Source organism: Pundamilia nyererei, unplaced genomic scaffold (genome assembly GCF_000239375.1).
Source record: "Pundamilia nyererei isolate P.nyererei 1_Seehausen unplaced genomic scaffold, PunNye1.0 scaffold00093, whole genome shotgun sequence".
Classification (NCBI taxonomy): domain Eukaryota; kingdom Metazoa; phylum Chordata; class Actinopteri; order Cichliformes; family Cichlidae; genus Pundamilia; species Pundamilia nyererei.
In genome coordinates this window covers 673,916-690,155 of record NW_005187494.1, presented here as the reverse complement: position 1 = coordinate 690,155, position 16,240 = coordinate 673,916, and the positions used below count along the sequence as shown (strand labels likewise).

Below are 16,240 nucleotides of genomic sequence, written 5' to 3'. Positions count from 1 at the left end.
AAAACACATGGAAATCCTTTTATTCTAGTCACAAGCACGACTGCGCAGACCGACACCGAACACGGCGACAACGATGCTCATCAGTCTCCTGTGAGCCGCATACGAACATGCACAAAGTGCCCGCAGAAACAGATTTCACCGACAGCAGGTGAGTCACGATTGGTCCCTGAAGGCTGAGCTTACACATTCAAACGGGCGGTGCAGACCACGTGCAGAGCAACCCAGCGGTACAGGAAGAAAATAAACAGGGGGAGGGGCTTCAGGTCGTTTACCTTTTTTTTTTTTGTTCAATATTTCCAAACCCCACAATCATCTCACAGGCATTCAGGCTCCTGCTGCTACTTCATTCCAGTGCAATATCGCCCTCTTGTGTGCTGAGCTGGTAGTGAAGGTAAACTGTTACATCATTACATAATTTACCTTCAGAGCCACAAAACCGCAAAAAAAAGAAAAGAAATAAAAATCACACAATCTGAACAGCACGAGCATATTTTTGAATGTGCAAATGTCCCTAAAAAGTACATAAAACCACTAACTCTTTATGTTGAGTCAGTAAGATGAGAAAACGGGATGAGTAAAGCTGGACTGTGAGCGATACTTTGGTATTTCGACCTCCTGGGTGAAGGTTTGGGCAAAGTTGAACTTTCTTCGGCACCGCCTGTGTCTGGCATCTACATACAGTAACTTCGAGCACAGTCTTCACATTATTTTGTTTTTTTCCAAAGCATCATCATCATCATAATCTGTGTCTGCGTGTGTATAGCATCGGGTCAATGCACACTGATTTAAAACAAGGCAGATTAAAGTCAGTGCAACGTGCAAAGTTAAACTTAAGGAGCATGGGTTCATAAACAAAACAATAAAGAAAAAAGTAGGCATAGAATAAAAGAAGAAGAAGAAGAAGAAAATAAATCAGAGCAGCACAATCTGTGACCTTCTCCGGGGAGGGAGGGATGGCTTTCCACGGGGAGTTTATACTGAAACAGTGCAGACATAAGCAGCACTACGGTGAGCCGAGGAGGACCGGGGCTCCAGAAAATCTGCACCTGCAGGACTCACAGACTCACTCGGAGCGATTTCTCTGGGAATATGCTGATTCTCAAGCAGCAAAGTGACCCTTTTCAATGCTGACGCACCTTTACTCCTCTTACCCTGAATAAGGAAGAATTAATCTATAAAGAGCCAAACCAAATCACTCCCTATTACAGACGCCTCCTGTTTTGTTCAACAAACCGTTTATTCGCCTTCTTGCTAAAAGTTTTGATGATGCCCCTCTGATGTCTGTACCGTGAATATGAAGCTAAGGATGTTTTCAGTCAACAGGATGCCAATCAGGTGTATTTATTTAAACAAAGGGGATCTATCAAACACGTTAGAGCAGGGGTAGGGAACTCCAGGCCTCGAGAGCCGGTGTCCTGCAGGTTTTAGATGTGTCCTTGATCCAAAACAGCTGATTTAAGTGGCTAAATGACCTCCTCAATGTCTTGAAGTTCTCCAGAGGCCTGGTAATGAACTAATCATTTGATTCAGGTGTGTTGACCAACGGCTCTCGAGGCTCTCGAGGCCTGGAGCTCTCTACCACTGCGTTAGAGGGACGTTAGAGGGTAAAATGTAAGAGGGGTGTCAAGGTTTGAGCCTGGCCCGCTGCCTCTCAGCAGGAAGGCGTGCGTGATCTGAACCTCAAAGAAGGATCAAAGAAAAATAAAGGTCATGTGTTGAAAATACAATCCCTGACCGAAGTAAGACCTGAAGCGAGGCGTTCACACGAGGAAACGCGCCGTAATCTCAGAGTCTGAACGCTCCTGTACGGAAGAACGGGCTAAAAACCCCTCCGAGTTGATGCGCAGGACTGATCGATGATTACAGGAACGCTTAGCTGCCTTTACTGCTGCTCATGGGCGTAAAACCTGCATACTGACAGCACAGGTACACCTACTTTTGCCTCACACACACTGGAAATACTGGATGGTCAAATTTCCGTTTCTTTTCTCTAATCTGGTTCTTTTCCAACTTTTCGAATGAAAATATTTTTATTATTACAGCAAATTCCTGCAACTCGATTATCATTATGTCCTGTTATATTATGTTATGTTATATTGTTTAATAGAGATAAATCAGATGCAGGTAGATAACTTTACTGTCTCCCGGCTCCACCTTTGTTTACAGTAAAGACATCAGAGTGACATTGATCTCATCCTCTCTCTCTGTCTGTGGAAGAAAGCCAATAAACACACTCCCCAAACTACTCCTCTGACTCCGCTCAGAGTTGTTGTTGGCACGCTTTAAAATCGATCATCACATGCTGGTTTTCCTCTGCCACTTCGCCAACATTTACAAAGTGCAAAAATTCAAAGCTTCTTCCTGCTCGTGAGTCGGATGCTGCGGCTTTCGAGCCATCTCAGGAGAAGGAGCGAGAAGCTGTATGCAGGCCTAGAGGCGCGGCGGCGGTTCAATACTGATGAAGGTGTTTTACTGCTGATGGACACTGCTGTTCTTTTGTTTGTTTGCCGAACTTTTGTTCCGATCGCCAAAGATCATCAGCTCACGATTACAGGTCGCTGTTTAAAAAATAGATTTTTTTCCCTCCTCCCTCAAAAGTTCAACAGAAAGCCTTTGAGAGTCAGTCGGCCACCGAGGCTTGCTGTTTTCACAGAGAAGGCTTTTGGCACGAAGAAGTGGCATAACTCTGGAAACTCAGAAACATGGCTTTCAGGTCCAGAAGCTGAGGCCGAGCCTCTGCCCGGCGCTGCTCTCTGACACGATGACGACCTTCCTGCACAGTGCAGAGACGCTGGGGGGGGCGCTCTACCCTGGATCCGGCCCTCAAAAGGTCCAGAGGACTTGTGCCTCATGTCCTTCCATAAAAGCAGGCCTAAAGTCTCTGCCCGGCTCGGTTTGCCCGCTTTCACCCCGTCATGGGTTTTCTTCACAGCGTGGCCAGGATCCGCGAGAAGGATATGACGACGGAGAGGGTGGTCTGGCCCACGCCGAGCACCAGCGCCTCCAGCGGTGCCATGCCTTTCCCCGCCACGCGGTAAACGCCCGCCACGGCCGCGCCTGAGGGAGATAAAAAAAATGTAAAAGTCAATGTTAATACAAGATCTGGCAAAGACAAAGACACACACACAGCTGCCTGTCACCATTAAACCCAACTGAACATCCACAGTCAGGGGATCAGCGGACAAACATGTCCCTCCTGGTCTCGCCCTTCTGTCAGTGATGGAGGAGCGTTCGTGCATGCCTCCTCGCGGCCACACTCTGAGCGGACTCGCTGCTCTTCCTGCAGCAGTTCTCACTGCACGCTGTCCGTCTAGTCGTGATTGAGACAAACAGCAGGAGAGGACGTTTCTCTAATCCAGGCACCAAAGCCGAGTGAGCTATTTTTAAACTGCTGGACTCGAAGGCTAAACAAAGTTTACCAGTTAAAGCTACCAGCAGCGCTCCAGCGAATCCTCCCTTCATCAAGGTTATCATATTTACGGTGTGGAGGATGCAATCTCTGCTGCGTTTACAGAAAACAAAGTGATCACGTTACATTTTTCAGTAACAGTAATGTAACAGGTTACTGTGCTATACTCAGCAATTAGATTAGAGTTATATCATGTTGTTACATGCGTTACAAAAGGCTCCTCAGTAATCTGCACGTCAGGCGGATAGAAAGAAAAAATAATGTGTGGAGAAGGAAAACCAGTATTTCTAAAGTAGCATCACACTGGCTTTAAAGTCGGAGTGTTTCTCATCTTTTCTTTGTGTTTGTATTAAAAATTAAAAGAAAAATTGCACGTGTGTCCTGATTGAAAAGAGAAAGAGGTTGGTTTCTGTGTCTAAATCTTCAGCTTTTAGTATCAACAGGGGTTTAGTGTTCAGGTCTTAAACATCAGTCTGGCACTGGAAGGTGCCCGGACCCATTGGCTGCAAACCAAGCCCAAAGGATCACGCCTCTTCCATTGTGCATGACACTAACATTTATTTGTGCTGCTGATATTATGCACTTTGCATTATTACCAAACATCTCCGATTTGGACTCATTTGTCTAAAGGACAATGTGCTTGTGGTTTTCTTAGTTGAAACACACGAAGCTGTTCCATCATGCAAAACCTTCCAAACACAACATAAACTTAAACATGTAACATGTCAACTGAGGCCTGTAGACTCTAAACTGTAGCTCAAATCAGAGTCCTGGACATTTAATGTTATAGAAAAGGACTTTAAACAACTATTAAAGGCTGACATTTCCTCTGTGCTGCATGACCTTTCTTTTACTTCTACTCAGCTGCGACTGCTGCCTTTGCAGTCTCCACACACACACACACACACACACACACACTCTGATTTTGTGCCGGGCTCGCGTACACATGGCTGGTGACGCTGTCAATAGTCTAGCTCACTCTGATTGCTACACATTAATAATAAAGCGGCTTTTCTATTTTTGGGGCACCAGCTCACATCTGTGACGGTGAGTGAGTCATCCACAGAGCCCTACGCTACGATAGACGCAGGTCTATTTACACACCCTGTGCTCTCACACTGATACAGTGAGGGGAAGGTAAAGGCAAATAAACAAAGCCTGGATATCAGCTTCACCTGCAGTGTTTAAAAAAATAATAAAGTGAATATTTTTGTCTTTCAAAAATATGATTTACGAATAAATTCTTTACAAATCCTACCATGTGGATTCATGGATTTTTTTTTTCACATTCTGTCTCTCACAGTTGAAGTGTACCTCTGGTGCAAATTACTGACCTCTGTCATCATGTTAGGTCGGGGAACTTGCACAATCGGTGGCTGACTAAATACTTTTTGCCCCACTGTATTGGATACAAAATACTGATATTTGTCCTAGCTCAAGATAACATATCACACCTGGTATAACAATGAAAACAAGTGCCAGTTATTAAAACGTGCAGACAGCGAACAGATTTCCTCACCGTTTTGATTCACAGTAGAAAATAAATGATTAATGATTCCTGATTTCTGCCTTTTTGGAGTCTTATAGGGTATTTTTACTTCACAGTCACCACAGATGTCATCATATATTATAGATAACTATCTGCACCACTCTACTGTGTTATATTAAGTGTTAACAAAGAGAGATGAATTAGATGGCCTCAGACTAATTACCCCTGGTCTTCAAGGATCCGCTGCCCCTCATTTCTAATGCAGACTTGCAGGTATCATCATTAGTGCTGAAATGTGATACCCATGGACTCTGCAGGGAACGTGACCTGAGGTGCACTGGGACTTTTTACCTTCTTACCCTAATGGATCAGTCACACTAGAGTAAAAATAGGACAGCACCTTTTTTGCGACTAGAAAAAGGAAAAGAAAAATGTTTTGCTCTGAGTGAGTAGTTGCAGCGACCAACAGCTCCTGGCCTGAGGATGCATGCTTACTTTCCACCACTTTCAATCGACTGACTGCACCCCATCTAATCACAGACAGACTTCATCTTATTGCTGTTTTATTGCCGTCTTGACACATCAAATTGTCAGCTGCGTTCATTTTGGTTGTGTTCCATTCTCCAACCACTGTTTTTCCCTACTGTGACTGTAACAGCCTGTCGCTACTTGAGAATTTGTCTCAAAGCCGCCCAAACCTTAACACATTCACTTGGATGTAATGATGTAGCTCTTAGACTTGACTAAAGGAACTGACTGTTAACTTAAAGTGGGGTGGTGTCAAGAAATAAGACTGTATTTTGTTTTTTGTTTTTCCCCATTTGTTCTGAGGTTACTGCAGATATCTGATGAACAGCAACATGTAGAAAATCTGTAGATGCAGCTAAAAGTCTGCTTCAAGCAAAAGACTAAACACCCACATTTAAATCGTTTGAGCATTTGGAACAAAAAAAGGAAACATGCCAGACTTCTCCAAGCAGCTCAAAGACCAGGTAGGAGTGTAATTTGTTAACTTTATACTAGCATGTCACAGCTCATCCCCATACCACCCTAAACACGCCCAATCTCTGCTGATCTTGGCCAGGGTGGGCCTGGTTAGTACTTGGATGGGAGGCTGCCTAGCTGGGGGGGCAGTAACTGTAGCCCAGGAGGAAGCAAAGATGGGAAAGATACTGAACTTGTGCCCGTACAGAACATTACATCACTGGGATGGTTGGTTGGACCACTGACTGCTTAAGAGACAGAGTGAAAGTAGACAGTATATCCTTGATTTCTTAACATAAAACGTTGTAATAGTCAGGTGAAGATTAGTTAGAGGTCTTTGTTACAGTGCATAGACTAATCTAACACTCAGTGGCGTGAATTTAAAAAAAAAAATCTGAATAGGGATTTTACAAAATGTACCTTTAAATGTTATTGTTGTTTGGAATATCTTCAAAGTTAGTGTTTAGGTCATTTGTGTGTGTGTGTGTGTGTGTGTGTGTGTGTGTGGTTGGTATTTTTTGGGTGCAAACTCTTCCTACCAGCGACAACAGTCCAGCCAATCACAAAAATGTTGTTAAATTAAATGAACCCTTATCGTGCCGACACGTTGAAGTTTCCTGGGCCACATAAACAAACAGGCAGGTAAACACAGAAGCAGATTAGTCTAAAAATCTTCCTCCTCCATGTCTCTCTGTCAGCTTCTGTTTTCTTCTAGTTGACACGAGTTAACACACGGTCACCTCACCCAGCGCTCGCTCTGCCTTCCTGTCACCTCTCGTCTTCTTCTGGGTGCTGAACGCCGCACTCTGAGGTCGCTCTAAAAATAACCCGTCAGCAAGAAAACAAAAGGGGAAGTAAATGGGCTTACTAGTGATGACGCCTCCGGAGAGCGAGGCCAGGAAACCCACGCTGACCAGCACCAGGGTGATGAGGCGTCCCCGCTTGTGGCGCTGCAGCATGACTAACATGAGCAGCCCCACCGCCCCGTGGACGAAGAGCGAGGAGAAGAGACACCACAGGAAGACCCAGTACCACATCTCTGCAGGGAGAGAGAGCCAACAACACAGATCAGATACAGCCTGAAAGCACAGGATTTACCGCTTACATTAAAGGTGCTCTACGTACAATTTACCAAAAGCTTTCACCAGCAGGGGGCAGTGTGCTGAAATGTTCTCATCTAAATGCTTTTTTCTTTTACTTGCTGAATTAAGGTTAAACTGACCACCTGCACCATCTATTATATTATAGTATTATATAAAAGTACAGCCCAGCTTCAGAAGTTAAATATCAGGTAATATCTCTCGAGCACAATGCGTAGTTGCTCCAGATATAGTATAAGTATAGCACATAGTAGTATAAGTATATACTACAGTACAGTATGATATAATGTCTTAGGGGTTCTTAATGTAACAACTGCAGCAAATAAATTATCGATTAGTTTCATAAATATTAATCAGACAATTACATTTTTTTAGCCTGAACATCAAACATGGCAACAAATTAGAGAAATCACCGCTTGCACTGAAATAAATATTTTTACATTTTCACATTTTTTTATATTTACTGGTTAATAACAATGATGATGTATAATGATAGTTACTGCAAACATAAAGACTACTTTTTTTCCTATTTGTTGGTTTACATCACCAAAATCAGTCAGCTGGCACATTAAAGTAACAACAATCCCCTATTCTAATATATATGACTTTAACAGAGTACTTTCATTTCTGGTGAAGCATGAAATTAAATATCGATCTGAGGAACAGAAGCAGCTTTCACTTACAAAATGAATTATGAATTGTTTACCAAAGAAACCATCTTGAAGCAGACTGGTCCCAGCTTTTAATGTTTTTATGTGTTTCTGACCGTTTCACAGAGTATATATAAAAGTCGCCTCCTGCTGGTCTGTAAACAGAAAGCACGTTTAAGGCTTCGCTTTTCTTTTTCTATACTTTTACAATGCTTTTCCTTGTGTTGGAGCACTTTAACACAGTTGTATTGGGACTTCTGAATATTCCTTCCACCATCATGGAGCACAAACACAGATGGATGACCTCGACACCCACCGAGGACCAAATGTCAGTGAAATCTGCCTTTAGTGGATAAATCTGTAATGGTCTCTGTAAAACTCTGGCCAAAATAACATTTGAATTCTTAGTCAGAGTCTGTCTGTTGCACTTATTGATAAATTACAAGCTTGATTTAATCTAATTACGTTTTAAAGCAGTGATCATGTCCATCCTTGATGTACAGTGATTTGATTTGACATCACAATGATCAAAACAACCATACTGGGAAACGGTGATTTAAGCCCTTGTGATTTATTTTGCTTCCTTTATTTTAGTGAAATAGCTGCATTTACATATAAAGGTCAGCTTTGGTTTGCATAACGTCGATTACACATGAAACTTGAAACAGGACTTACTAAAGCCAGACTAGGTCAAATATACCCCAACCTTAGCCCTGATTGCGACCGTTGTCATCAAACACCTGCCTCTCTAATACATGTTTTGGTCATGTCCATCCCTCAAACAATACTGGATTAATATTTTTCTGACTTTATCAAAGATCATCCAGCTAACCCTCCAACCTGTGCCCTTAACTGCTTTGTTTGGGGTTCTTCCTGATACAGTTGCCTTGCCGACGCCCCAAGCGGATCTGGTAGCATTTCTCACCTTATTGGCAAGACGCAGAATATTGTTATGTTGGAAGTCAACTTCTCCCCCATCCTGGTAAATCTGGATCAGAGACGCTTTGCATTTTAGCAAACTCAAAAAGATTAAATTCACCCTGCGTGGGTCTATGGCCAAACTTTTTAAGACCTGGCAACCCTTTTTTGACCATGTTCAGACTTTGCGGTCTCGCAACGCTCCCAATTAGCCAGCTCAGACTTTATTATATTTTATTTTATCTTATGTTTAAGTAAGATGTTTAAGTATATGGACTCTATTGTGCCTGCGCCTTATGATGCCATTTACTTACCTACTTTATACATATTTCTTTTCTCTTACAGAATTGACTTATCTCTACAACTAAGCTGACCACTCATTATGTTTGTGTTTTTTTTGTTTGTGTGTTTTGTTTTTTCTGTGTCTGTGTGGGGGTGTGGGCTTTGAAACTCTCCACATCTCTCTTGTACACTCAGGAACTGTTATCTTGTACTCCAGGGTTTGCTACTCGTGTTATTAGATTGGACCCTTTCTTTTTTCTTTTTGTACACCCACTGGTACTCCTATAATTATGAGGTGGGAGTGTATGTTTCATATTGTTTTATGTTCTTCAAAAAGAAAACGGCATATTGTTCAATTTGTCTTTTGTAAAAATGGATGCAGAAACTTTAATAAAAATATCTGAGGAAGAAACAGGACTTAAAGACAACAGGTTTGTAACAGAAAACCTGCTTTATAGATAAAAGCTGCTTATTTACTACTGCAACCTGAACACAGACAGAAGCAGGGGCTTAGTGGGATATCTGTACATCAGCTGCTTTAATTTTTTTTTAACCATCTCAATAAACTTTATCCCAGCTTTCAGCAACAACCTCAGGTTATAAAAAAATATACAGTCAATAAATAAACAGCAAATACACAATAAAAATCAACAAATAAAACTAATTAAATAAGGTCGTATTTGCATCAGGCTATCCTGCTCATCTAGACCTGAAAGAAAACAAGAATAAGCAGTTGTTTTAAAATGACTGAGCTGTACGTGGGAAGTTTGGTTGTTCCAAAAGTTAGGAGCTGCCACTACAAAGACTTTGTAGACTTTGCTTTTAAGCCTGGACTGGACTATCTGGTCAGAGGCTCCGAAAGTTCTGTTAAGTAAGGTGGCACCAAACCAATAAGGCTTTTAAAAACAAGTAAATTTTAAACTGGATCCTGATGGACAGGAAGACAGTGTAAGGAGGCCAGAAAAGGTGTGATCACCATGTTTCTTTCCTGTCTAAAGGCGAGCTGCTGCATTTTCTACAGCCTGCTGACAACGAAGTAACGACTGATCAGAGCCGACAAATAAAGAGCTACGAAAGTCTAAGAGAGGTAATAAAAGCGTGAGACTCTGTCTCAGAGTCATGCAGTGGTGGGAGGCAGGCCTTCACCTTACTGAGCCGCATTAGTGATAAGAAGCTCTTCTGAACAAAAGAGCTTCATGCAAACAAACAAACGCCGACAATAAGTGATCCCGAGGGGGAAGACACAACTTATAATATTCCGTTCTAGTCTTGAAAAATTCACATTTACTGCTTATAAAGAGTGCTTCCAAGATGAAGCACTGCAGCTCAGCCAAGATGCAGAGGTACAGCCGCTGCTGCACGTCTGTGAGGCGAGGGGAGGATTTCAATCTACAGCAGCCTCATCAAAGAGGCAACCGACCGTGGCGATGGACCCGTGGCGGAGATGTATAAAACCGCTCAGAGCGACATTTCAGACAGCGAGCCCGACATGAAGCGGTAAATGGAAAATCTCGTCTGAAACAATAGCATACGGCCGCCTTTTGTGACCATCCTGACTGGAGATAAGCTTTCTGAAAAAAAAAAAAATGTAATCGTAGAAACAAACGTCTGCAAACTAAAAATGCTGTTAATTCCTAAAATGCCAGCAAAATCATCTAATTAGCTTCCACCAAACTCGACTGTTCTCCTAGAATACACATAATGCACCCTGCAGGGTCCAGACTGTGCTGCCGTTATAACGGACTCCACTGAAAATGAGAACAGTAAACAGCATTTAAAAATCACACTCTTCCTCCTCCTCCTCCTCCTCCTCGTTCTCCCTGTCTTTCTGTGGCACAGGCCAGCTTTGTCTAAAAAGGCTCCGGCTTCATTGCACTTTGCCAGCGAGGGGCCTTTGGTTGAACCCCTGGCACCGTGGGAGCCAGAAGGAGCCAGCTGGCTGTGAGATAACTGAAGAAGAAAAGACACCAAGTGAGAAAGGATGACCCAGCCGAAGCATGGCAATGCTGTCTGTGTGTGGGCGCGATGCAAACAGGAAACGTGACATTATTTTGCAGTGTAAACATCACAACGCCCAATTCTATTACCAAGTATTTCTCAGAGCTCTGGGACACGAGGACCTCTTTAGCATATCCATTTAACCGAGCTCCTCCACAGTCCACTGAGTGCCTACATCTACTTATTGATCCGGCAGGCGAGCGCCGGGCCAGGCGGAGAGAGACGTGACAGCGGAGTAACACAATGGCTTTTTGTCTTAAATGACTGAGCACGCAGATCACGCTGCAGTGTATCCACTGCTGTCTTTCTGCAAGCATCCAGCAGCAGAGGAGAGAGGGATATCTGTGATGGGACCCAAGAGTTAAGAGAGACACACATACAGGAAGTACAGGGAGAGAGAGCGCCGCTTAACTGTAGCCCCCGACGACACGAAAGCTGATCAGGATTCAGCATCGTGTAGAGAGAGCCGGCCTTTAATGCAGGCTGGAAAAGATGAAACTCAAAGATCCTGGAGGAGGTTATGCAATGCTAACATCATCGCACACAGACTGTGATATCGCCCACTCGGTCTAAAGAACTACAGACATCCACAGGTTAAACAGACAATCACAAACACCATTAGTTTATGTGTAGTTAAGGGAATGAGTTGGTTAGCAGAAGTCTGAGAAAAAGAAAAGAAAAATGCGGAGTTCAACGTAACTAACGGTGAATGGCAGGTAAGCTGATTGGCCGCAAATGCTAGAAGTTTCTCCTCTAAACCTCACGGTTAGATTCAATATGTAAGGGTTCAGTGAGATCAACTTTGCCAAAAATTTCACAAATGGAGAGGACAGCTGGGATACTCTGTGTTTCTACTTACTGATAAAATAATCCGTATAGTCTTCCACCATCACTGATGGATGGAGGCTGACCCGGACACCTACTGAGGACCAAATGTCAGCGTGATCTCTCTTCTGTAACAGTAACCTGTCATGCTGGTCAGAATAATATTTAATAGCATAGCTGGAGGAAATCTGTTGCATTTCTTGATGAATTACAAGCTCGATTTAGAGAGAAAATGGGTCGGGTGAAATGTTCAGTGGAGACACGAGGCTCGTTATTTATCTCAGCCGACTAAAATTATCCATGGCAGCTCATTTTTTTTGCATTGCAGCAGATGCTGGAAGGTGAGGTGCACATTTAGTTTCAGGGGACAGCAGGCAGCGCAGGTGGTCACGGCTATGAAGAAGCACCTATAGGGTGAGAAATGAGTGCAGTAAAGTGCTGTGTCATGTTCAGAGATAGGAGCGAACACAGGCTAAAACACAGTGAGAGCACAGTATTAACTTCTGCTAATCCGCAACTACAGGCCGAGGTCTTTGTCAGCACGGCGGCTTTAGAGCTCGCCTGTCAACAGGACAGAATTTTAAAAAAGCAGGGGCTCGTGTATTTGGTGCCTCGTCAGAGGTTGGAGTACACAGGCGGCTGCAGAACATGAACCATTCCCGTGTTGAAGCCGCAGCTTCTCGAAGCAGAAGGCTGCCGAGTTCACCTCTCAAGACGACGAAGGATGGGTTTGTCCAAACGTGGAGAGAGGGAGAGCCAGCCTGACACATCTGGCAGTGACTCTGTCCTGTGATGCAGAACAAGAAGAGGACTATGCTAATGTTGATTCCATTTCGGATGATGCTTCTTCTTTTTCGGAGAACCGAGCTACTATGACGTGATGTATCGTTAAATTGTACACATGCACCACACAGAAAAGCATACCTGCTAATTAGTGCAAAGTAAAAGACCAATAAGATAATGCCACTGCAAATGCTCCAAAAGGCACCAACAGCACAAACATGGCAGTGGAGGTGAGGCCCAGCAGACTGTGATCAAATCCAGGTGCCTTGGGAACGCCTGTCACTCAAAGCGACCACGATCTTCACTTTAGCATCCAGATGCATAAATTTATTTACAAAAAGAAAGAAAGAAAAGAAAATTTAAGCCTGTGTTGATAGTTATGATGTGGGAAAACATCCACTGAGGCTGTAAAGATGCTTTTAATGCTTTAAAGTTTATTTTAACACAGGAGTCTATGGGGATTGACTTGTTTTAGGAGAAAGCCTCAAGTGGCCACTGGAGGAACTGCAGCTTTTGCCACTTCAGCATTGGTGCAATGTTTTTAAATCCTGAAGGTTGCTGCTTGGCATTCACACAAAGCTTTAACTCCTAATATAGCTGCATGTGCCCATACATAGACTCGATGCTTTTATCTGAACCTGCTAAACTCCACTATACCTTCTGTTTAGTTGTTTGCCAACTCCTGACAGAAATATCTGGACCTTTAACTGAGCAGCCAAGTTGCGCTTTCTGTTTTTGTGTGTATGTTTTACAGCTTCACCTGAGCTCTTTTTGCTTTTGTGTGCTTGTTTGCAAAGAGATAAAGGCTAAAGCAAACAGCTAAACACCAGACATGCTGAGCTAAAAAGCTGCAGATCAGGGAACGTGCAGAGTGAACACAACTGATTAGCTTTACACGAAGAACAGCTACACAACATGTTACCGTGTGAGATAATAAAATGACTTTTTAGCAATCTGATCATCGCGTAATCACAGCAGGCAAACAATTAAAACTAAGAAAGCCTTCTGACATTATGATTGTGAACTGATAATACAGGATTTCTGCAAGTCTATTGCAAGTTCATTAACCCGCTGGGTGTCAATTAACCACCCCCCAAGTACGCTAATGCATTGAATATTTTTCATTTTCTAAGACCAAAGCTGGGAAAAAACTACAAAAAAAGGGATAAAAGCGCAAAATAAACATGATGTTGTATGAGTTTCCCTGTTCAACCGATATTCATACACTTATTTATTCTAATCAAGACAGGCTAAAGCACTCATTGCTGTAATAAATGAGGTTAAATACATTTCAGTGCCCTCCAGCTGGTAAATATCTATGCATATGCAATGCATTACACTGGCGCCGGCAGATTAACAGCATCTGGTCCAGGCTGGATTAAGAATTGGATATTTATCTGCATTCTAATGGAAAAAGAACTGCCCAGATTTCTAAAGTTACACACTTGTGAGTAAAAGACACTTCCTTAAATGCACCTCGATCGTACCACAAATCCCACAGATAGATAATAAATGAGTGACAAGAACAGCATGTTTTTATTGACTGTGATTCATCAAAGTGAGACAATTTCAAAGTAGCTGTTCACATTTAAATATGTTCTTTTCACTGGTTTTCTGAAGTGAAACCGCCTGCTGCGCACGCCTCATAAACAGGAAGCACTCCCCAGGGGCACAGATAAAAGTTTATCTATCCGTTTAGGGCTCCCCAACTGTCCCCCCTGACCTTCTTTAATGTCTCAGGAGGTCGTTTTTCACCTGTCTGGGGGGTCAGGTGTGAGATTTGTGAACAGTATTCTGTAAAGCCCCGGGGCGTTAGCTCCTCACAGCTCTCTTCTCGCCGCTGCAGCTCAGATACCACAAACTTCTACATTGCACTACAACTTCCTGCTGAGTCAGCGTGATCAACTGTGCCTTTTTTTTTCCTTCCATCCCTGCATGATGTGTTTCTCAACACAGGATGTCAGCTGCATATTAGACAACCGGTCTGTGCCAAGCCAGCCATGACTACACATCCGGCTCCACACTTTGCAGAGTGAAATGCAAGAATTTCTATAATCTTGTGTTTGTGCAACACACACGGTCCCCCGTCCACTTCCTCAAAAAAAGAAAAAAGAAAAGTGATGACAATGCTTTGAACAGCTGGCAAGTAATAATATTTCTTGCTGAGGAAGTTCATTCTGCTTGGAAAGAAGAGATAAAATGCCCACACATTGCTTTTTTGGTGCCCCGTGATCTGTTTTTGTGTCATAGGAACTTTCATGCATTTCTTCCACTTTTCTTAAACCTCCTTACAAATAAAAAAGGAGGAAGAAAGTCATCTTGTAAGCATTTTGTTTTGGTACAAAGCACATAATTGATGGCAGCAGCTCAATCATCTGTATCAACAAGTGACAGTTCAGCCATCAGCCCGCAGAGATGCCCTCATCTCGTATTTACAGCTGCATATTACCTTCAATATCAAAGCAGACATGCTCTGGCTCAACTGCATTCAAATAAAACAGGGAATTGAACTCAGCCTCACTACTTCTAGAGTCAGGACCATCCCAGACAGCATCCCTGCCCGCTAAGAGGACCCTCCCTCTAATTGCCCCTTTACTGAAAGACAAAGGAGGGGGAGGAGGCCACATTTACTACGCATTCACGAAGCAGAAAGATTAATTAGCCGAATGTTGTCATTATTTTTCCTGACGGACTCCTGAATAAAAGAGTGAGATTTTGTTTTGTTTTGTTGATGTTGTGGTTCAGGCCCAGCATCACCAATAAAACACACCAGCTTGCAGAGACAGAGATGGGGAGGTGGGATGGAAAGGTGGCACACAGATGCCCCCTATACATAACAGCAGCCATGCCCTTCCTGCTGGCTACAAGAAAAATGACCACATATATTTGAATGATATTTATATATATTCTTCTTTAAAAAGGAAGCTGCACATGCTGCTGGTGGTGATGACTTTTTCACTGAACACATTTAAAAATAAAATAAAAATGAAGCAGCAGAATAGCGGCACCTTTCATTCCGCATACCTGTGAAGTGGTGCAGCGCCGAGCCTTGCACCCAAAGGCTCAGCACTTGCTGCACCGACAGATTAAGAGAATAATCCTTGTCCGTTGTCATGTTTCCGCCGCCGCCGCCCGGGTTCGCACCCCTCTTTATCGTATAGCTGTACTTGGCTTTAAACGAAGGCATGGATGAGGAAACCGGGGTGGCATTTGGATGTGAGGCGGCTCTCCCCGGCGCGGCTCGCCTCTACCGGTGCCTCTGCTTCGGCTTGACGTCCGTCTCCGCTCCGGGAAGGGAAGGGTCGATGGCTGGTCGGTTCATCCTCGGTGGTGGTGTCGGTGGCGGGTGTACGGAGGCCATGACGAGGATGGCAGCGGGAGCTCGAGCAGAGAAACGCACGGTCGGCTCGTCCTACATCAGCTAGCCCTGCTACATAACCCTTAAAGGGCCAGCGGTCCTTTCCGTGCGAGGGGTTCACGGTGACACATCCCCGTGCTCGTGAAGCCGCTTTATGAATGAGGAACAAAGGACAGCACGGTGGCGTGTGCGCAGAAAGCGTGCGTAGTGGCCATGGCGGCTCGGGACGGCTACGAGGGGGACGCTGTAACGTAATTACGACGCACTGTGACTAATATTAGGATATTAATAAAATACTAATAATAACAACAGCAATATTTTGACAAAAGCTAAATAAAAACTATCATTTTAGACGCTGTGGAAAGATTTAATGTTTTTTTTTTAATTTTTATTTTACGTTATACAGTATTTGCCAGCAGAAAGCGAAAGAGTGGTTGCTAGGCA

The 16,240-nt window shown here is 43.5% G+C and overlaps 1 protein-coding gene across 1 annotated transcript; it reads right to left on the bottom strand.

The window, feature by feature from the left end:
- Positions 1-2,114: 2,114 nt before the first annotated feature.
- On the bottom strand, positions 2,115-16,120 carry tmem170b (transmembrane protein 170B). Its single transcript, XM_005739719.2, has 3 exons — positions 15,463-16,120; positions 6,751-6,921; positions 2,115-3,057 (listed from the first exon to the last, which is right to left on the bottom strand). The coding sequence occupies exons 1-3, from the start codon at positions 15,623-15,625 to the stop codon at positions 2,927-2,929; spliced, it is 465 nt and encodes a 154-aa protein (XP_005739776.1). The 5' UTR covers positions 15,626-16,120; the 3' UTR covers positions 2,115-2,926.
- Positions 16,121-16,240: the final 120 nt, after the last annotated feature.